General features: G+C 37.7%; 1 protein-coding gene across 10 annotated transcripts in view; it reads left to right on the top strand.

The window, feature by feature from the left end:
- TFCP2 (transcription factor CP2) overlaps nt 1-22,715 on the top strand; it is a 49,091-nt gene that overhangs the window by 14,329 nt on the left and 12,047 nt on the right. For all 10 annotated transcript variants that reach the window (XR_011440096.1, XR_011440098.1, XR_011440097.1 and 7 more), the window contains 4 exons: nt 16,929-17,080; nt 17,610-17,686; nt 18,726-18,831; nt 21,829-21,935. Coding sequence is in view for 6 of the 10 variants with exons in the window: in XM_001504297.5 (XP_001504347.1) it covers nt 16,929-17,080; nt 17,610-17,686; nt 18,726-18,831; nt 21,829-21,935 (442 nt within the window). In the remaining 4 variants the exon portion in view is untranslated. The remainder of the gene's footprint in view (nt 1-16,928; nt 17,081-17,609; nt 17,687-18,725; nt 18,832-21,828; nt 21,936-22,715) is intronic.

Below are 22,715 nucleotides of genomic sequence, written 5' to 3'. Positions count from 1 at the left end.
TCCAATTCCATTTTTTTTCCTATAGATATCCAAATTTCCCAACACTACTTATTGAAAAGTTCATCCTTTCTTCCCTGGTTAGCAATACCAGCTCTGTGATAAATCAAATTTCTGTAAGTGTGAGGTTGGTTTATGGGTTCTATATTCTGTTATATAGGTTAATTTGTCTGTCCAAGTCAATATCATGCTGTCCTAATTACTAAAGCTTGAAGTAATTCTTGGTATCTGGCAGAGTAAATCTCTTGTTCTTCTTCAGGAGTACCTTGACTGTTCTTGGCTTTGCTCATTGATAGGAATTTTAGAATCAGCTTGTCAAGTTCAATCTGTTGGGATAGTGATTGGAATTGAATCTGTAGATCAATTTGGGAAAAAGTGACATCTTTATGATATTCAGTCTTTCGATCCTTGAACCATGATGTAACTTTCTAGTTAGGTCTTAGCTGAATATTTCTTGAATTTGACCCTCTGTATCTGTACTTTCATTGCTGATTCAGATTTTTGTTATTTCATACATGGACTGTTGCGTTAGCTTTGAACTGATCTCCCTATTTTTAGTCTCCTTTTTCCAAGAGGCAGCCTAGCATAAGTGAGCTCTGGAACCAGATTTAGGAGCTTGAATACTGGCGCCATCAGAACTGGGCACATTGCTTAACCTCTCTTTCATTAATTTAAAAGAGATAATAATAATAGTAGTCACCTCATAAGGTGGTTATGAATATTAAATGAGTTAATATATGTAAAATGATTAGGAGAGTGTCAGGCAAACAGTAAATGCTCAATAAATGCTAGCTATTATTGCTGTGATTTAAATTCTAGCAGTCTAACTCCAGAGCCTTCCCTGTTAATTCCTGTGCTCTACTGAAGAGAAGATGAACTCAAGATGTATTTTGTAGTTAAAAATTCATAGGGCTTGTTAGTTGACATGAGGATAAGAGAAAAGTATCAATCTCAGATGCCTCCCAGGGTTGTAATTTGAGCATTTTGCTGGCTTGTGTCACCATCCAATAGAAGAGTAGAAGACATGAGGGGAGGTAGGCTGGGCAGGTGTGGAGGAAGATCAAGAGTTCTCTTTCGGTTCTGGTCCATTTGATATCCCTGAGAGACATCAAAGAGGCAGTGTTAGGTGGGTATTTAAATGTGCAAATCTGGAGTTCAAAATAGAACTCTGGACCTAGTAGATATGTTTGAGCATCATCAGAATAAGGTGATATTTAAATGTATGGGAATTAATGAGAGCATCTGGGAATGTAGAAAGAGAAGAGCCAAAAGTCCTGAGGTTTTATAGAGGAAGAGGAGTTGCCACAAGGGAGTTGAGGAGATGCTCCTGGTAAGGTAGGAAGAAAATCAGGAAAGGGGTATTCAGGAGGCCAGAGAGGAGCGTGCTTAGCAAATGTAGAGTTTACAGCTGTGTTGAATGCTGCTGAGAGTCTAAGTAAGATGAGGCCTGAGAAGTCACATGACTTGAGTTTGGCTACATGGAAGTCATTGGTGACCATGACAAGCATTTTCCATGGAGTGTTGGAGTGAAAGCTTGGTTGCCATGGTTTGAGGAATGAATCAGAGAGAGATGAGGAGGTGGAAACTCTGTATATGTAGAGACTTTTAGTTATGAAAGTTACAGAGGAGTGTAACAGTAGTTGAAGGGGGATGTGGGAAGAGGGAGATGGATGGCATGTGCATTGGGACAATCAAGGGAATAAAGTTCTTGGGAATTGAGAACGGACAGATTCCAAGTCCATGGGAAAGGATCAGCCTTTTCTGGGAGGAGGAACTTTGTCTTTATTGTATCAGGTCAAAAGAGAAGACAGTGTCAAGGGCAGATAGGTTTGTAGGTTTGGTAGTGAAAGATAATTAAAAATGTTGTATGAGAGATTTAATTGGTTAAATTGTTGTGGAGAGGCAATTGCAAGTAACATGGAAATACCAAGGAGCTCTCCACAGGGGTTGTAGGTAGCCAAGTGCTCAAGACAGATTTGATGATAAATGATAGCAGCCTTTTCTGCACTATTCATCTGCAAGTGTAACCCAATCATGTTTGCTGAATAGCCTAATTATAAAGACCTAGATTCTTCTAGTGGGCATATTATTATTATTATTTTAATCATTTATTTAAACAGTATTTATTGAGTACTTACTATGGCCAGCCTTTATTATACTAGGGTGAAAAGACAAATGAGGTCCTTTTACTCTTGGAATTTGCATTCTTATGGGGGGAGGAGGAGGAGTAGGTAGGTAGATAGGTAGATAGATAGATAGATAGATAGACAGACAGAGAAGGAAATTTCAGAAAGACATGCCATGATGAAAATATATAGGATCTATTTTAGGTGGAGTGACCAGGAACATCTGTCTGTAGCCATGACAATTTAGCAGAGACCTGAATGATGAAAAAAACCCAGTCAGGCAGAAATCTGGAAATTCAACTTCTGGGCAGGGGAATCAATCATTGCAAAAGCTTTGAGTCCTTTTATTGGAATCAATTGATTGATACTATCATTCTATTAGGATGAATTGCACAAATAGCCATGTGTAAGCGTTGGAGTGTACCACCTCTAGAAATATCTTTGAAGCATTTAAAGGAGCTTTCAATTACATTTTTTTCTGCAGGAATGTTTTGAACAGTTTCTGCTTAATCTAGGCATTGAGTAGTAGAGAAGAAGGATACAACTTGGATAAAATTTGTTTTATTGTTTTCCCACTGTCAAAAACAGTGCCAGACACCTAAGTGCGCACAAAGTATTTACTGAATGAATGGATGAGTAAACTTGGATTTGTCTGGCTATCTGCTAGCTGTGTAACCTTGGGCAAATTATTTAACATCTCAAATTACTTGAGCCTCAGTATCTTCAACTGGCAAACAAGGAGGGGGAGACATTTCCTCCTACCCCACAGCATTATTTTGTGGGTTAAATGCAAATTTATGTGTAAAAAATCAGTGGTAGCAGTTGAGTGGGAGTAGAGGAGAGCAAGGGAAAGGAGCTGCAGTTTGTAAGCTGGAACTTTTAAAAACAGAAGAGAGGTGGGAAGTATACCAGACATGAGACTAAGAGGCAAACTGGGTCCAGTTTCGAAGGGCCTTGGGAGGGCTGTTGAGGAGCTAGCCCTTTATCATGATTTTGTCGGGAAGCTGCTGGAGTGTTGTAATCAGAGTAGTGACATTTTAGATTTACGTTTTTAAAGCTTCCTCTGGCTTCAGATTGGAGGATAATGATAAAAAGCTGGTTATTCCTGAGGATTGAAGCTTAGTGAACTGGGTATCTTCTGTTCTGCATATCCTTAGAAATGCAAATTAATTCTCTATCTATTCATAACAGAAAGGGAGCAAATAACAGTCCTGTTTTGATTACCTCATCAAGCCTAGTTGGGACGCCTCCAAGGAATATGTTGGCCATTTTAGAAGAAAGGGCCTTCATCGAAGATGTGGTCCGAAGGAGGAGCAGGAGAGCTAAAGCCTTGTCACCATTTCAGGGGACTAGTGTTTTGGTACTTTTAGGATATTCCCAAAAGTCGATAGCACTTAAAGCCTTAAAAAAGAGAAAAATGTCTGCTTGTCTCTCACTCTAGGGAGGAATGGGGGCTAGGGAGATGGCCGGCTTTTGAAGCTAGGCTTGGTAGCAGCGATGGAATGGGCAAGGCGGAAGAACTCCGAAGGTGGTAAGTGATGCTTGCCAGTGAAGAGGGAGGGAAGCTTAACTGCAAAAAAAAGGATGAACTAGTAGACATTTGGGGTCTCAAAAGAAGCTTTGAGGCTCAGCACCATAAGGGGCTAAATGTAGTTTCCCTTAGTCACAGAAAACAAAAACAAAACACTGTTTTTATTTTACCACTTAGGTCTTACTATGATGGTAGGTATCAGAACTTTGAATATTGAAATGGGAGTTCTACTTTCTGTATGAAAATTGTCAGATTCCCTGGAATATATAACCCATGAATATTGTCGCAGGTTGCCATTCATAACCTAAATGGGAAGAGTCAGTGATTTCAGAAATTTAATAAAAGAGCCTGGTACTAATGATGCCACAGGTGATGTTTTCAATTAGCAGTGTTTTAATGAGATTTGTAGCCTGGTAAGAGCTAATCCTGTAATGAAGGAAAAAAACTGAGAAAGCAGGCCTATATCTGGTAAATCTCCTGAGGTAGGGCTTTACTGATTCAGATTTCTTTGATTAAACTTTTAATATCTTACAAGCTCTCTGGAAGTAAATTTGCATCTGACATTGGTCAGATACTTTTTCAGCTTCCAAAATAAGTAAGGCTTGCAGACAGATCTGAAATCAGAAGTCTTTAGTGACTTTCTAAGCTAAAGGGAAATAAGAAGCATTGCCTATAGAAGTAAATAAGTAGTAATTGGCAAATAATTCAGCAGAGTAGAAATGAGGGACATTCAAAGACTTGGGGGGGAAAGAAATTAGTGTCATTTTTTGGTAACTTTGAGATGTACATAATGAATGACAACTATTCAAACCTTTGGTCTCTCATAACTGTGCTGATGAAATAGAACGGATTATACCTGGAAGCAGGCAGCCCTGATGGTCTTGTAGTTAAGATTTGGGGCTCTCACTGATGTGGCCCAGGTTCATTTCCCCAGTCAGGGAACCACAACCCCGGTCTGTCACTTGTCAAACTGTGATGGCTGTGTGTTGCTGTGATGCTGAAAACTATGCCATTGGTATTTCAAATACCAGCAGGGTTCTCCATGGTAGACAGGTTTTAGTGGAGCTTCCAGACTCAGACAGACTAGGAAGAAGGACCTGACCACTCCCTTCCCAAAAAATTGACCCTGAAAACCCTACGAATAGCAGCAAAGCTTTGAGCACTGTCTGATACAGTGCCAGAAGATGAGAGGATGGTGCAGAAAGACTGGACAGGGTTCAGCTCTGCTGTGCACAGGGCCACTAGGAGTTGGAATTGACTCGAGGACACTAACAACAGCAAATACCTAGAAGCACTTCTTAAAGTGATTCAAGAACGTTAAACCCAGGATTGAGATTTGGGGAAAAGTTCTAGAAACAGCATTCCTGAAGAAAGACTGTCAGATGACCAATATCTCTATCAAGGGCAGCATCAGCATAAAATTCAGATATGGTGTGTTTATCTGCTGCTCACTTGTGTTTTGACGTCATACTCAATAGTCCATGGTCCATGTTCCAGGTTTGAAGTTGGAGGAGAGTAGAGTAAAGCTACTTAGGGCAGGGTTGTATAAAACACCTACAAGAAACATTCTAGGCCCTTTCAAGTTACATTATTTTCACTATATATTCTTAAGTAACTCATTTATGCTTCCTTGAGTATTAGTAATACTGTAAGGACAATGAATTGGAATATCGGAAAATGATAGGTGTTTGTAGAATAATTTAGTATGATTTCTTGCTGTGCAGACATAGAAATTTAGATGACAATGATGCTCTGCTCTGTAAGGGGACCTTGTTTATAATTTGTGTATTCCTTGTTTATTCCTATATCCCTGCCACCTAAAATAGGGCCCAGAACATAGTGGGTGCTCAAAGACTATTTGCTGAATAAATGAAAAAAAAAAATGGTTTTGAAGGGATTTACTGATCCAATATCAAGCTGAGTGTTTTCCCCAGCAGTGGTGATAGAGATGCATACATCTGAACAAACTGCCTTACCTTTAGTGCTAATGTTTCAAGATGGCTCACTGGGTGCTTGTGTAAAATCACGTCTTGGTATAGAAACGTGGTCATCCTAGATGACATAGAGATCAAACGCATTGCCTTGGCTTCTTAAGACACAGCAGTCAGTAATTAAGCTCACCAACCACTCCCCCCAAGTTCTGATTTAATTGGTATGGAATATGGCCTGGAAAGGATTTTTAAAAGTTCCCCAGGTGATTCTTAATATGCAGCCAAGGTTGAGAGCCACTAGTGTTTATATGGCTTCCATACAGACCTGACTTTAATTTAGTAATGCAGTCTACAAGTACAGTGGAAGATGGCTTGAAAACTATTTTATTTCCAAGCATTTTCTGACTTAAAAAGCAGGATTTGGATTGCAGTTTTTAAGACAGTCTTCAGTCCAAATAGGTTGGCTATTAGATTTAACAGCATTCTCTGTTGCTTTGCAATGGAAAGTTATGTGCTGTATGAGTTTAACAATGAGAGAGCCAAAAGGGACCCAATAAGGATGAGCTGAAGAATCACTTTTCTGTTGAGTACCGTCTGTGTTTACTCTCTGTGTATTTGTTTCATTATCTATCCCTCTTCTTAAGTAGCTGAATCACAGTCTGATGTGGAAGACTTGTCTTTTGTTGTGTTAGTTTTTTGAATACTGTAAATAAACTTGATTTAATTTACTGCAAAGTTCTAAGAGAAAGACTAGAACAGTGTTTGTCAAACCGCAGGTTGCGGTCAGCATTTTAAAACATGAAGTCAAATAGAAAATACCAAAATTAATAAGTATTTTGTGAAAGTTGTTTCAGTTCTGTAGACACACAAATGTGTATGTGTGTCCTGGGTCTTAATATAAAGCTGACTGACTCAATGTGGGTGGTATTCAAGGATGTTTGAAAGCCATAGGACTAGAGCATGTGAGAAGATGGAGGAAAGAGGTGGTTGTCCTGTCGTTCCCTTCATGGGGCCAAACTATGATTATGCACATTTGTTTTCTCTCTCACACATTTTTGTGTGTGTGTTTTTTTTTACCCAGTTGCTTATTCTTTGGATCTGGCCATATTGTTCAAATTCTTTACTACTGTTTCTTTACTTGGAGAGTGAAAATAAGTATGTTAATTGGCAGTGTAGTTTTTATAGCATTAAATTGTTGTTTTAAAAGGTAATATAAATAGAGTGGAGTTGTCATACTGTTTTCTCAGATGGTTATGTGCTTTGTTTATTTTTCCTTAAATACTATAGTGACTTTTGGAATGTACCCTTTTGTTTTTTCTGTGTGTGTGAGGTATTTGTTTGTTTTTAACAGAGCTATTCGAAGTAAGGATGATTTAATATCTTCCTGTACATATTTGCCACTGCTGTGAAGTTTTGTAAAGAATGCTTTAGAAACATTGGAACAGCGGCCTATTCTTATTACTGAACAAATCACCCACAAAATGTAGTGGCTTGAAACAACAATTTATGACTTCTCATGAATCTATGGATTGACTGTGCAGATCTGCTTCATGTAGTGTCTGCTGAGGCTGCAGTCTTCTGGGGCCTGGGCTGGAACATTCAAGATGGCTCACTCGCATGTCTAATGCTGGGCCTTGCTGGGACGCTGGGATGGCTGGATCTCTCTCTCTTTTTCCGTGTAGCTCAGGGCTTCTTCCTGTCCTTGTGGCTGCTCCATGTGGTCTCTCCAGTTCAGAGTTCCCCAACACAAAAGTTTTGAAAAGCTAACAATCCTTCTTAAAGATTAATCCCTAGGCCAGAACTGGCACACTGCTGTTTCCTCCACTTTGTCTTGTTAAAGCAAATTACCAGCCCAGATTCAAGATGGAAGGAGGGCCACATAAAAGTGTGAATACCAGGAGATGTGGATCATCAGAGGCCATCTTTGGAGATTAGCTACGAAGGGGATATTTAGCAGCCTAGTTATGAAATCTTATGCAACTTTTCTGGTATATGAAACTTAAGGCTGCATTTGGATTATCTAGATTTTCTTTTCTTTTTTTTCCCCCAAGCTCTGTTTCAGCATTTGCCCTGTTAACAGTTAGGTAGGAACTGTCTAACAACTATTTAGCTGTAAGTTAGACATAAATGAAAAAGAAGTTAGTAAATTGTAAGTTGGTTAGGGAGAAGTGAGTACAGAATGGGGGAATAGATGATGTCTTAATGAAACTTTAGGTTAAAAACATTAGTAAGAACTAAAAAGTAGGGGCCAGTTGGGTGACGTAGTGGTTAAGTTTGCACGCTCTGCTTCAGCAACCAGGAGTTTGCAGGTTTGGATCCTGGGCATGGACCTAGTATCGCTCATCAAGCCCCCCTGTGGCAGCATCCCACATAAAACAGGAGAAGATTGGCACGTGTGTTTGCTCAGCAACAGTCTTCCTCAGGCAAAAAGAGGAACTTGGCAACAGATGTTAGCTCAGGGCCAATCTTACCAAAAAAACCCAAAACACTAGAAAGTACCATTTATTGACTACTGATGAAACATGGAATACCAAAGGAAAGAAAAAAAATGAGGAAAGAAGGAAAAGAAAATTACTTTATTTAAAAAAATTGATATATGGTTTTTAGTACTGAGAATAGTGTCTGACACTAGTAGGTACTCAGTAAATGTTTGAATGAATCATTGAAGTTTTCTTCTTAAAAATTGTTATCAATATTTCAGGAAACTTGTATTCCTCTTACTAGCCAGTTCACACATAGTTTAGAAGTGTATTCTGAGAGCATAGTTCATTAGAATCCTCTTTGGCCAAATGGATAAGATGTAGACTCTAAGAATTGAAAACCTTTTTTATGTCTTGACTTTAATCAAGAATATCATTTTAAGGAATTGTCTGTGTTAGAAAAAACTACAATGATGTGTCTTTTGGATTTTGTGTATAGAAGGTTTTGCATACCTAGATGTTATCTGTGCTTTTGCTATGATATATCTAGTCCTTATTTTGTCATGGCAGATAAGGTAGAAATAAAATTTTAAAAAATATATAGATAGGTTTATAAGCCAGTTGGTCTAGCCAGTATACTGGCTTTTATAGTTATCGTTTGGCTGCTGCTCTCTATAGCAGATGCCGTAGAAGAATATGCTTTGGACTATTATAGCAGTGAACTAGTGGTATTTCCTGTCTACTAGAGGGCACTATATACCAATTGGTGTTTTCTAACAATACATAGATCCTTAGGCCTATCCCAAGGCAGCTTCTAAAACCTGAACAGGCTCAAAACATTTAGTCCTTTTAGAATAATGAAATCATAGAATTGATTTGGAGGGTATTTTAAAGAGGCCACCTCAATTAGAAGGACCTACAACTAGAATATACAGCTATGTACTGGGGGAGCTTTAGGGAGAAGAAACAAAAAAGGAATATTGGCAACAGATGTTAGCTCAGGGCCAATCTTTAAGAAAATAAAAGAAAAAAAAGAGGCCAGCTCATTCAACTCTGAACTGATAATTTAATCTCTTTATAGAGTAGAGAAATAAGACTCCTTTGTTTCAGACAAACGTCCTGACTTCTTCACTTACTCTTCAAATGACGTGATGTTAGGTCCCCTCACTTCTTCTTATCTCTTTCCTTACATTTTTAAAGTCCTCTTTTTAGATTTCTTCACTCAGAACTAAGCACAGTACTATACTCAAATGTAGTCTGATTTGCATAGAGAAGAATGTCATTTCCCTCATCAGACTTTGTTTTTAATGAAACCAGATGTCAGCATTTTGGGCAGCCGTATCACACTGTTTGTCTCATTGAAATAGATTTTTTTTTTTATTGAGTTATTGATAGGTTACAATCTTGTGAAATTTCAATTGTACATTAATGTTTGTCAGTCATGTTGTAGGTGCACCACTTCACCCTTTGTGCCCACCCCCCACCCCACCTTTCCCCTGGTATCCACTAAACTGTTCTTGGTCCATAGTTTTAAATTCCTCATATGAGTGGAGTCATACACAGATTATCTTTCTCTCGCTGGCTTATTTCACTTAACATAATTCTCTCAAGGTCCATCCATGTTATTGCAAATGGAATGATTTTGTTCTGTTTTGCAGCTGAGTAGTATTCCATTGTATATATGTACCACATCTTCTTTATCCATTCGTCTGTTGTTGGGCACTTAGGTTGCTTCCACGTCTTGGCTATTGTAAACAGTGCTGCAATAAACATTGGGGTGCACAGGACTTTTGGGATTGCTGACTTCAGGCTCTTTGGATAAATACCCAGTAGTGGGATGGCTGGATCGTATGGTAGTTCTATTTTTAGTTTTTTGAGGAATCTCCATACTGTTGAAATAGATTTTTTTTTAAACCCTAGTCTTTCTCGCATATGTTGGGCCATTTTGTTGTTGTTTTTAGTTCTAAGTGCATGACTTTGTATTTATCTTTATTAAGTCTTGTTCTGTTAGATTTAGCCTCCTGTTCCAGCCAATTAGAGTTACTTTAAAAGTTGCTTCTAGGGGCTGGCACAGTGACACAGTAGTTAAGTTAGCACACTCCATTTTGGTGGCCTGGGGTTCATGGGTTCAGAACCTGGGCACAGACCTATATACCACTCGTCAAGCCATGCTCTGGTGTGTGCCTCATATAAAGTAGAGGAAGATTGGCATGGATATTAGCTCAAGGCCAATCTTCCTCACCCCCACCCCCAAAAAAAGATTCTATCATATAGGATATTTGCTTTCCCATCCCAGATTCCTATCATTTGCATATTTCATCATCATTCTCTTCAGTGTCCTCATCGAAGTCATTAAAAAAAAGATGTTGCAGAGAACAAGTTTCTCCGGGGTCCTGCAGCATAACACTAAACCTTCTTGTACACTTATCTGCACTCGTTAGATATGGTTGTGTAGTTATCTGTAAAGCCATTTAACTATTACAAAGTTCATACTTTTCACCTTGAACAGGGATATCAAGAGAGACTTTGTTTTATGTATTGCTGAAATCCAGAAATATTTATGCTTACAGCATTCCCTGGTCAAACCACATGAAAAAAGGAAAATGAATTAGTTTAGTTATGGCTCCTCGTGATCCCTCATGGTCTGCCTAAGTACTCATAAATTATTCTTTTACTAAGCTGTTCTACAGTCTTGCCTAGACTTCATGTCAGATCCCTCTGATGTAAGGTATGGAGAATATACTCTCTCCTCATTTTGGCAATTGCTGCTACAGACCTAAAAAGCTGATGTGATATTTGGCGTTATCAGAATCATGAGATTGTCTGATTTACAGAGGGTCACTTGTGTTTCGTCTGCTCATTCTTTAATTCTCCTGGCGTATAATTTCATCCAGGTACTTTTTGATAGTCCCCTTATTTATCTTGGTCATTAATCTACTTTTCCCATATTTGATCTTTTCTTTCTACTTTCAAGATGGTTTTTCTTTACAGAAAAGATAGAGGAAAAAGAAATTGAGATTTTCTTCTGTCTCTGCTTTGTATTAATTAGTAATGTGGCATTTACATCAAAGAGTGGCCCTGCGCCTTCCTTACCTTTTTTGCAAGTCGCAGCACATTCTGGGCTTCAGCTCAAGCTTGCTTCTTATTTACGGTATTGATGCCACTTTTTTTTTTTAATTTTTTTCTTTTTGAGGTAGATTAGCCCTCAGCTACCATCTGCCACCAATCCTCCTCTTTTTGCTGAGGAAGATTGGCCCTGAGCTAACATCTGTGCCCATCTTCTATTTTTTATATGTGGCATGCCTGCCTCGGTATGGCTTGATGAGCGGTGCATAGGTCTGCACCCAGGATCCCAACCAGCGAACCCTGGGCCACCAAAGTAGACTGTGTGAACTTAACCACTATACCACTGGGCCAGCCCCATTGCCACTTTTTTTTTTAATAGTTTCTTTCCTTTTATATATATTTATCTTGTGCATGTCCTTCTAATTCTGAGTTGATTGGCAAACTTTCCATCTAGTCTCTCTAGATACTTCCCCTCATTTTTCCTTCTGTCTCAGATAATGTGAGATTGGGAGAATTTCATTTTTGAGAACCTCAATCCTGTGTTCCATTTTAGCATCTTAGAGCATGGGTCTAAATCTTCTTCACTCTTTGAAGCCTGCTCTCTAAGAGCCCAGGAGTCACGTCTGGCTGTGTTCCCTGTTCTTCTTCCTGTCTGTCTGGCTTGCTTGCTTTCTTTTGAGACTCCCACCACTCCCTCTGTTTTGTTCAGTTTCTTCTTGGTCAAATTTGGTTCAGAATTGTAATTCCACTCATTTCTTCTGCCTTCTGGGTGAGAGAATAATTAGCAAGGCAAATTTTTTATTATATATGCTGCTTTTTAGTTGAATGAGATTTTTCACTAGATGTTCAGGTAACAGAAATCTTTTATCACTTTGTGACAGAGGGCTCCTACCAACAAAGTAAGCTAAGTGTGCCATTACTCACTAGTTAGGACATCTCACTGGCTTCTGTTAGAACTTGTCGGGCCATCTCTCCTTGCCACGTTTCCTCCCTGATCTGCCCTTCTGTCCTTCCCACAAATCCAAGGAAATTAGTCTACTTTCCTCTCCTTTTTAAAGTTGTTATGACCAGTTATTTACTGATACTTTTTCCCTTTGAAGTTGACCTCAAAGTAGGGTATAGTCTCTTCAGTTCTTGCCCTTTTATGTTATAATTAACATAGGGATATTGGCATGTTTTGTTGCAAATGTTTTATTTTCATCATCATAGAGTCTAAATGAGGATTATAAATAGGGAAGTTACAAATTCGTGACATCATACTGTCTCAAGTTAGTTTCTAATTTCCTTAGGTTCTGTGGACACCTGTCTGCTTGCCTCTCTTACTCCAGGGAGAGCTCATCAAACCTCTCCCTCTCTATGCTCCAGGGTCTCTCCAGAGGAGAGCATTCAACAGCTGGTAGGCCTAAAGGAGAAGGCTAAACAGTAGTTGGAAATTCATAGAAACCATTCAGAGGCTGCCTTATCTCAAAAGAGTAATTTACGCCTTAGGGGACCATGAAAGCAGCTCTTCGGGAATCCCAGTTACGTACAGGAAAGATCACTCCTGATATTGCTTCTGTTCCTCTGTTACTTCCACTCTGATGCTTTCTGCTATGCTTCCACTCTCAGGTGTGGATTTCCACCTAGCAGTGCGCAGTTTTAACATGTACTCGGTTTATCTTTTTAACAGGTAAGATTTCTATATCCTTATATTTAATCAGAGATACTATGAGATGTTGAGAATTCCAAAATGATCACAGCGTATTAGGGTTGAGTATTCTGGAGAATGCAAACAAACAAAAATATAAATTATACCAACGAATATTTACTAAGCACATAAAAGAGAAGTTATTTCTTCAAATGGCTTATGTTTCATTGGAATGAATTACATACATGAAGCAGTCAGAGAATATAATAAAATGCTAAATTATACATTGGTAGCAACTACTTAGAGTCCGCCAGAGTGGGTTTTCCTAATCTATACTCAATTTACCTCTGAGAAGGAGCAGACTTCTGTATCTGCAAAATTGTTTCTTGCTGACTTTGTTTGTTATTGTTTCGGTATAAGCAGGGGGCCTGGAACTGTATTTACCAGTGACCTTTAGCCTCCACCTCTAGGAATGTGCGTCTGAATGGTACTCTTGCTCCCACAGCAGAGTAAAAGAAGTGCAATGTTGCAAGAACATGAGTAATTCAAATATTTTTGCGGTTTTTAGACTTAAAATCTCAGATGAGAAAATATAGTTTTGTGTGTTTGGTTTAGCTGTAATGTTTTGAGTTAATTTTAGGGATGACTTTTAGAATCAATTTTAGAATTCCAGCCTCAAATGACAGTCCTTTGCTTAGTCATGAGGGGTTCGGTGTAATGCCACGTTATATTGAGAAGACTAGGGACTGTTGCTATATATTAACCTTGGTAGGCACTGACATTTGAGAAGAAAAAAACAACCCTGCGTTCGTAAAGGTTGAGCTGTTGCCATGTCGCAAAATCCGATTTGCCTTGATTCCTGGTAATCTTCACTGATCTTACAAGACATCATCAGATGTGATGTATTTGAGAATGATATGGCAGCAAAGTCACCCAAAGACTAACATCATGTTTCTTAAGTTTTGTAGTGTTCTGCTTTATTTTCTAAACTGTTTGCTGTGGGAGAGGCAGTAGCTTCCTGATTTTGAGAAGTGGAAGCGCTGAAACAGAGTACTTCTCTAGAAAAACCCATGTTTCTACAGTTTCATATAATCTCAAGGGAACAATAGTGTGTCTCCCCTGACAAATTAATATGGACAGAAAGAAGGATGCCTCCCCTTTTCCACTCTTAACGCCACCCCATATGAACGAAGCACACGACACCTCCAGGCAAAGGAAGGGGAAAGCCCCCTTTGTTTTTCTGGCCTTTGAAGTACTTTTTAGCTCAAGAAACCTGTGTTTCATAGAAACCAGTTTGCATCTTGGCTACCTGGATTCAACTAGTAACATATAGACATTAGCAGAAAGAAATTGCTTTCTTTTATTCCTCTGACCCCCACTTTCCTATTTTTTAGCATTCGTGCCATTAATTTTTTATTACTCCTATGTGGATTATTAGGTCAATAATCAGAACATTTGCTGCTCATTTTGTTTTCCAATAAGAATTTATAATGTTGTCTCTAAGATACACACAAGTGCAGTGATTTTTCTCTCAACAGTTGTTTTTGCCTGAATGTAATGACCCTATAATCTAAGGTTGGGGAGAATGTTTGGATCCTGCTGAGGGATATAGGTGCGTATTAATAATTGCCTTTCATCTATGGAAAGTAAAATTGATTTTGGTCTCTTTGTTTTATATTATAATTATAATTTTTAAATTATAGGTAAGGTTTGAGTGTATTTCATTTTGAGTGTGGGGAATGTTGACGAGAATCTCTAGATCCCTAACCTCTAATTTTTTGGGGGTATCTCAGTTGTTTATTTTATCTATGTGTTGCCTTTCTTTTGTACCTGGAAGTACTTTGTGACCTATACATGTTTTTTCTATTTTTAAAAAACTTTTTATTATAGAAAATTTCAAACATATATAAACAGAATAGTGTAATGAACTGCCTTGTACCCATCCCCCAGCTTTAAAATTTATAATATGCTGCTACTCGCTTATCATTTATACCATTTTTCATCCTCCACTCAATAATTTCTTTTTTGTCAAGGTAAAGTTTATGTATATTGAAATGCACAAATTTCAGATGTACAGTTATGACCATGTAACCCACACATCTAACATAATGCAGAATGTTTTTATCTCCCTAGAAAGTTCACTTGTATACCTTCCAAGTCAATCCCTACCCTGCCAGGAAACTGCTCTTCTCCTTAGTTTTGCCAGTTTTAGAACATCATATAAGTGGAATTATATGTTCTTTTTGTCTAGCTTCTTTTGTTCAGTATTATGTCTGTGAGATTCATCCATGTTGTTGCATTTCTTTGTTTTGCCGAGTAGTTTTCCGTGGTATGAAATCTACCACAGTTTGTGCATCTCTTCTCTTACTTATGAATGTTTGGACTCTTTCCAGTTTTTGCTTTTATGCTATGAACATTCATGTACATGTCTTTGAGTGAACTTACATTTTCATTTCTCTTGGATAAATACCTATGAGTGGAGTTGCTGGATCAAAGGGCAGATGCATAATTACTTTCATAAGAAACTGCCAACCCTTTTTCTAAAGTGGTTGTATCATTTTACATTCCTTCTGGCAAAGTATGAGAGTTCTGGTTGCTCCACGTCCTTGCCAACATTCGGGTTGTCATTCTTTTTAATTTTAGCTGTTCTAGTGAGTGCATGTACATACTCTTTAAAGTAAATTAAAATACATTTTATTTTGAGAATTTTGTGGCATGTCTTGAGATAATTGGAAATACTCTTTAATTTGGTACATCTCTTAAGATCTCTTTAGTTTTGTCTGGGATGAATGCTGATCATGACCGTACATCTCCAGGGCCCAGGATATTTGTCCCCACTAATCCATGGCTAGAGTTTACGAGGGAAAATTGTTGGTAATCCTTTACATCTGTTTTAGCCCATATGGTTTCCAAAATATTTTCTCATATATTTATTTACTCTTGACAGCGAATATGGTTCCCATTTTATAGATGAAGGGGACAAAGAATCAAGAGAGCTTGCATAAGATTTGCCTTCAGTTTTAGGGACTGAAATCCGGGACTTCTAACCTGGTGCAGTACAGTAGTCCCCTCTTATCCGTGGGGGATGTGTTCCACGACCCCCAGTGGATGCCTGAAACTGCAGATGGTACTGAACACGATATATGCTATGTTTTTATCTGATGTACATATCTGTGATAAAGTTTAATTTATAAATCAGACACCATAAGAGATTAACAACAGCTTCTCTTTCGCATAGCTGAATTGCCAGCATCACTACTCCTGCGCTTTGGGGATTATTAATTAAAATAAGGGTTACTTGAACCCAAGCACTGCAATTCCATGATAGTCAATCTGATAACCTAGACCGCTACCACATGATTAAAGGATGAGTAGCTATAAAGTGTGCATATGCTAGACAAAAAGATGATTCACCTCCCGGGTGGGATGGAGCGGAACAGTGCAAGATTTCATCATGCTTCTCAGAATGGTGCACAATTGAAAACTTATGAATTATTTCTGGAATTTTCCATGTAATATTTTTGGACTGCAGTTTACGCTGGGTAACTGAAACCACAGAAAGTGAAACCATGGATAAGGGTTGGGGGGCTACTGTACTCTTCCACTAGCACTTCAGAATGAGTAACATACTCAAACTCATTGGATGTGTATCTTTGGTTTGCAAGTTTAGATACACTGATACAGATATAAGAAGCTTTTCTTGGAGGAGGTAGCTGGTAGGAATATCTCAATATTAGTTGTATTGCCCAGAATGTATGATGACCTTGAAATATATTCTTGTCTTTGATTTGTTCTTTTCATGTAGCTTCTAGGAATTTTGACTCTTGTTTTAGTCCTTAGATCAGCTGATGTGGTTATAAAGATACTGTGGGTGGTGCCTTTCTGAGTCTGCTTTTCTCAGACTACATTACTGAATGTCTTAAATTGACATTTTGGAACTCTGCATACGGTTTTCAGAGCCCTTGTAGGAACCCCAGTCTACGGTTCCTAGAAACGTTCTCTTTGGGCACTTAGGTGTTTTTAGCAGTAAATATCTGTTATTGCCCACATTATTGTGGTCAGGGGGATATCACAGCAGGTAATCTGAACTGAATGGTTCAGATGAAACTCCACCAAAGTTAGTAACATTTATGATTTTCCAAAGCAAATTGCTGTTAAATTGTTTCAACAATGTCTCCTCTTGCACCATTGTCAGATGTTAACATAAGTCATTTGTTTCTTTTATTTCAGTGATGTCCTTGCATTGCCCATTTTCAAGCAAGAAGAGTCAAGTTTGCCTCCTGATAATGAGAATAAAATCTTACCTTTCCAATATGTGCTTTGCGCTGCCACCTCTCCAGCAGTGAAACTCCATGATGAAACCCTGACATATCTCAATCAAGGTTAGACGCATCCTTAATTTGTTAGTATTATTGCAGACCTGCTGGATCCATGATATTTTATTAGGTACACTTATATGTAAAAAGTACATCTTTCTAGTGTGACCTGTCGAAGTCAAACCTTTACTTCAGAGATTTGAGTTTAATGTCATATTTGATATGTGTTACTGGCCTCTTTTGTCTGTCTGCCCATTGTTAGTTCCCCTCTCCCTCTTTCTAATCCGTGTTCTTTGGACATGGGTCAATGGACGTCGGTTACTGTCTGAGAAGTATTACCCTACCCAGCTCTATTGTTTGCCAGTTGTGTGGTGTTAGACAAGTTACTTACATTCTTTAAGTTTCAGTTAAAATCGGATGGATAATACCTTAGAGAACTGTATCAATTAAATGATATAAATGTATGAAATTAGTTGTTGTTACTAATACTAATAATATTATACTCTTGAATATTCAACCAACTGAATTTTATTCTTTCTGAATCTTGCAAAGTTAATTGGTGATAGAAGTAATATGTGATTACTTTTTCTTCTAGGGCAGTCTTATGAAATCCGAATGCTAGACAATAGGAAACTTGGAGAACTTCCAGAAATTAATGGCAAATTGGTGAAGGTAAAAGAAAATGAATAAATCATTCTTCTGCACAGTATCTCTTTACTGGCCCTTTTTAGATAATATTCCTTTGCTTCCATAAAGGGCTTGGTGGTATCTCTTACTGGCCACAATCTGCTGGCAGAGTGGTAAATTCATAGGTTATTTCTTTGGGGTTGTAGTGTGCTGCCCTTTCCACATGGATTTTTCAGAGCTGCAGAAACAGAAGGCTTGTCACTTCATGTCCGGGTAGTCTCCTGGCTCAGTGAAGTTCTTTTTGGGTAGAATAAAATAACCTCCTTGAGATCTTTAGAGAAGCTCCAGTGTCTCTTTGGATTCTTGGTCTAGAAGCAATGAAAACAGAAGCTACTGTCGATGAATAACACTTTTCTTAGTTTAGACTGACATTAATGATTTTAAGACTTCACAGCACAATTGGGACAGAGGAGTTTGGCCAGCAGCTGTGAAAAGTGGTCAGAGGGATATTCATAGGCGGCTCCACAGAGTAAAAGTAACAAAAGGGAAGTTGATGAAAACAGTCCCTAAACCTCCCCTCAGTGTTTACAGGTTGTGTGGTGGGTTAGCAAGCAGGGAACTTGGTGAGTTTTTCCTAAACATCTGAAGAACTGAGCTGGGCATTCATGGTAGTGGTAGAGGTATGTAGTAATGCTTCCGATAGGAGTCCTTTATGCCTAGCTACCATTAGGACTGATGTGTAAACCAAGTTTCAAATAAGGTATCAGTAAACTATAAAGATTATGTCTGAGCACTTCCAAAATTTATCCTGAAGTAGAGCTTGGTATGGTATGGGTTTTAGAGTGAACAGGTCTTAAGAAAAATAATTTTAGAATTATTATAATTTATTTTAATATTATAGTTACATTTATTTCTATTTACTTTATATTTATATAGGTTTATAATTACAGGTATATGTAGTGTTACGTTATAATTATTATAATAATTCTAGAAAACAATTGGAGGTGACCCCTGCTAGTTTTCCTTTGTCAGCACTGACTTTTAAGGGCTCTTGTTATCATTTGATTTTGTGGCTTGCTTTTAGAGTATATTCCGTGTAGTGTTCCATGACAGACGGCTACAGTACACTGAACATCAGCAGCTGGAGGGCTGGAGGTGGAACCGACCTGGAGACAGAATTCTTGACATAGGTGTGTTAAGAGAATCTGTTGCCCAGGAAATGCCTGTAACTATGGACTAAGAGTTAGTTTTCTGTGCTTGATATTTACCTTGATTCACAATGCTTGAAGGGCTCAATTAGCATGAAGCTGAAAGTGGTTATTGACTAAGCATAAAAAATTACCTGTATGATGATAACAAAATTGAAGTTGGAAGTGTAGGCACTTCAGTTCCATAACAATTGCCCCTATTACTTCAGGGTGATTTTTTTGTTTGTTCTTTTAATTTAGTTGTAAAATATGCATAACATAAAATTTGGCATTTTAACCATTTTTAAATATATGGTTCAGTGGCATTAAATACATTCACATTGTTGTCATCATCATCACCGCTATCCATCTCCAGCACTTTCTTCATCTTGAAAACTGAAACACTGTTCCCATTAAACAATAATTCCCCATTCCCTCCTCTTCCCGGCCCCTGGTAATCACCATTCTCCTTTTTTCCTGTATAAATTTGACTAGTCTAGGTACCTCATATAAGTGAAATCATACAGTATTTGTCTTTTTGGATTGGCTTATTTTACTTGGCATAATCCTCAAGCTTCATCCATGTAGTAATGTGTCAGGATTTCCTTCTTCTTTAAGGCTGAATGATATTCCATTATATGTATTCCATCTTATATATAAAAATATATATTTATTTTATATGTACATTATACACACACACACACACACACACACCACATTTTGTTTATCCGTTCATCCCTCAGTGGACACTTGGATTGATGCCACCTTTTGGCTGTTGTGAATAATGCTGCTATAAACGTAAGTGTACAAATATTTATTTGAGTCTATTTTCAGTTCTTTTGGGTGTATACCCAGGAGTGCAATTGCTAGATCATATGGTAATTCTATTTTTAATTTTTTGAGGAAGCACCTTACTGTTTTCCACAGTGGCTGTACATTTTACATTTCCATCAGAAGTGCACAAGGGTTCCAATTACTCGGCCTCCTTGCCAACGCTTCTTTTCTTTTTTTTTTTTTTTTGCTAGTAGCCATCCTAATGGATGTGAAGTGGTATCTCACTGTGGTTTTGATTTACATGCCTCTGATGATTAGTGATGTTGGGCCTCTTCTCATTGCTTATTGGCCATTTGTATATCTTCTTTGGAGAAAGGTGTATTCAAGTCCTTTGCCCAGTTTTGAATCTGTTTGTTTTTTGTTGTTGTTGAGTTGTAAGAGTTCTTTATAGATTCTAGATATTAACCCCATATCAGATATATGATTTGTAATATTATCTCCCATTTTGTGTGGGTTGTCTTTTTGATAGTGTTGGTAGTGTCTTTCGATGCACAAAAGTTTTAAATTTTGATGTAGTCCAGTTCATTTTTTTTTTTATTCCTTGTGCTTTTGATGTCATGTCTAAGAAATCATTGCAAAATCCAATGTCATGAAGCTTTTCTTGGTATATTTTCTTTAGGTCTTACGTTTAGGTCTTTGATCCATTTTTGAGTTAATTTTTGTCTATGGTGTAAAGTAAGGGTCCAGCTTCATTCCTTACTTGTGGACATCCAGTTTTCCCAACACCATTTGTTGAAAAGACTGTTCTTTCCCCATTGAATGCTCTTGGCACCCTTGTCGAAAATTATTTGATCATATATATGAGGGTTTATTTCTGAGTTCTCTATTCTGTCTATTCATACATTTGTCTTTAAGTCCATCTTTAACTGCAGTTTTGATAACTGTAACTTTGTAGTAAATTTTGATATCAGAAAGTATGAGACCTCCAACTTTGTTATTTTCTAGGTTGTTTTAGCTAGTCAGGATCTGATATTTTGTTTTGAGTAGTATGTAAAAGGGGCCAGGTTTTTTCCCCAAATGCTGCAAATTCTTTTATTTTACTAATACCTGAGAGCCAGATTATTGGTTTGTTTTACCCAAAGTGAGAGATGGTGGGATTAGAATCTGTGTCTCTTGCTTTGCGGTTCAGATTTTTCCCTACTACTTTGGTACACAGAATAGGATTTGTTTTTCTTAAATCGTAGGGCATAAGGGAAGGCCCTTACAAACACACTTGCAGTCTCTCTTCATGAAGGTAATTTTAATCTTTGCATCTCATCTCATCAGAGAGTCTTTGATCTCTTATTGGTTATTATCTGCTGTTGGTAAACAGAGTTGTTAAACAAATCTAAGTACTACTAGTTTTACTTGAGAAAACACTGGTTCTCATACAGTTATTCTGACATCCTTTTGATAAAGTGACTTTAAGATGAACCCAAACAGCTAACACTGTGGAGTGGGACCCACTTAATGCTTTCTTGTTTGAATGATTGATACTAAAATAGTGGTATAGTTATAGCACAGTTATGGTAATAAATATCAGCCTGGCCTTACCTCCCCAGTTTGAATATTAATAGAAGTCAGAGAATGATATTTGAGTATATGACTTGTGGAATAGAAAGCCAAGTTCTACTAAAGCCCATTCATTGTTTCTTCCCTCTTGAGTGTAAGATTTATCACTCTGTTATGGGATTATTTGATAACTTCATAAATCAGCATCAATCTTTATGTTAAATTTTTCCCACTTCTATTGTGATCCAATGCTTTTTGCCTTTATTTGGACACTCTGCTTTATCCTTCTATAGCATGCTCTTAGTGTACATCCAGCAGTAACATTCATCTTAAAACTGTTAGTGAAGCAGATTACAAATTACAATTTTCATGACGCTAGAGCTAGACTAAGTGTAGACTAGATCTATCTTTAAGTAGAAGTTTGGCAAATTAAAACAGAAACTGCTTTTAAATTGTCTTATTTAAAAAATTTTTTTAAGTGGAAAAAAGAAAACTCAAAAGGAAAGTACCTAGGTCAATTTTTGCTCTAAACAAACACTTTTTATTGGCAAAAAGAGGTTTACGGTATGATACACAAAAATCGTGGTAACTAGGGACCAACAATAAGAATCAGTGCTTTCTCGTTTGAACCCAGGAACACTCAGAACTGTTCATTGATTACAATTTGTTTCTCAGATATCCCAATGTCTGTGGGTATAATCGATCCTAGGGCTAATCCAACCCAACTAAATACAGTGGAGTTCCTGTGGGACCCTGCAAAGAGGACATCTGTGTTTATTCAGGTAAGGCCTTGCAGATGGGGGTCCAGTTATGAAGAGCATCTCTTACTACCAATTTATTTCTTAAAGGATAAAATATGTTGAATTTGAAATCTTTAGAGGGTTCTGGCCTGACTATCAAGTGCAGACTCCTTAGCGTGTGTCTGAGAGCAATGAGGAGTTTCTGAATTGCTCGTCTAATTTCTCCAATTTATTGTTTCTCTCAAAAATGCTTGCTCGTGGCTGCACAATATTTTGAATATTTTTAATTTCTTTGAATGTGCTGTAATTTGCCTGACAATTATTTAGCATTTAGATTGTCCTAATTTTTCACTATTATCCATAAAGTTATTTTGATCATCTTTATCCTTAAATTTTGGTTTGCATATCTGATTGTTTTCTTTGGGTAGATTCCTTGAAAATTCCTGTTTGTCATAATGGTAACTAATAGTTTGTTGAGTACTTCCCATGAGATAGTCACTGTGTTAAGTAAACATGATTTTATACATGCTTTGTATAATGTATATGTGATTTTACTTAAGACTTTCAACAATAATCTTGTGGAGTAGGAATAGTCCTTGAGGCTTAGAAGTTAATAACATACCTAAACTAGTGTGTAGTTGATCAAGGTTCCGCCGTTGAGTCACCAAGGTCTTAGACTTTATGCAGTAGCTGAGCAAACCCTTTTTCCCCCCAGTGTCTGTGAACTTTGCTATTTACTATTTTTCCAGCATGGATGGTACTTCCGCTTTCTAAAATCTACCTTAAAAGCCAGAAGACAGAAATCATTTCTCTTTTTATGTT

This window comes from Equus caballus, chromosome 6, assembly GCF_041296265.1.
Source record: "Equus caballus isolate H_3958 breed thoroughbred chromosome 6, TB-T2T, whole genome shotgun sequence".
In the NCBI taxonomy this organism is placed as follows: domain Eukaryota; kingdom Metazoa; phylum Chordata; class Mammalia; order Perissodactyla; family Equidae; genus Equus; species Equus caballus.
Note: the sequence above shows the minus strand (reverse complement) of the source record. Positions and strands in the feature narration are given on the sequence as shown.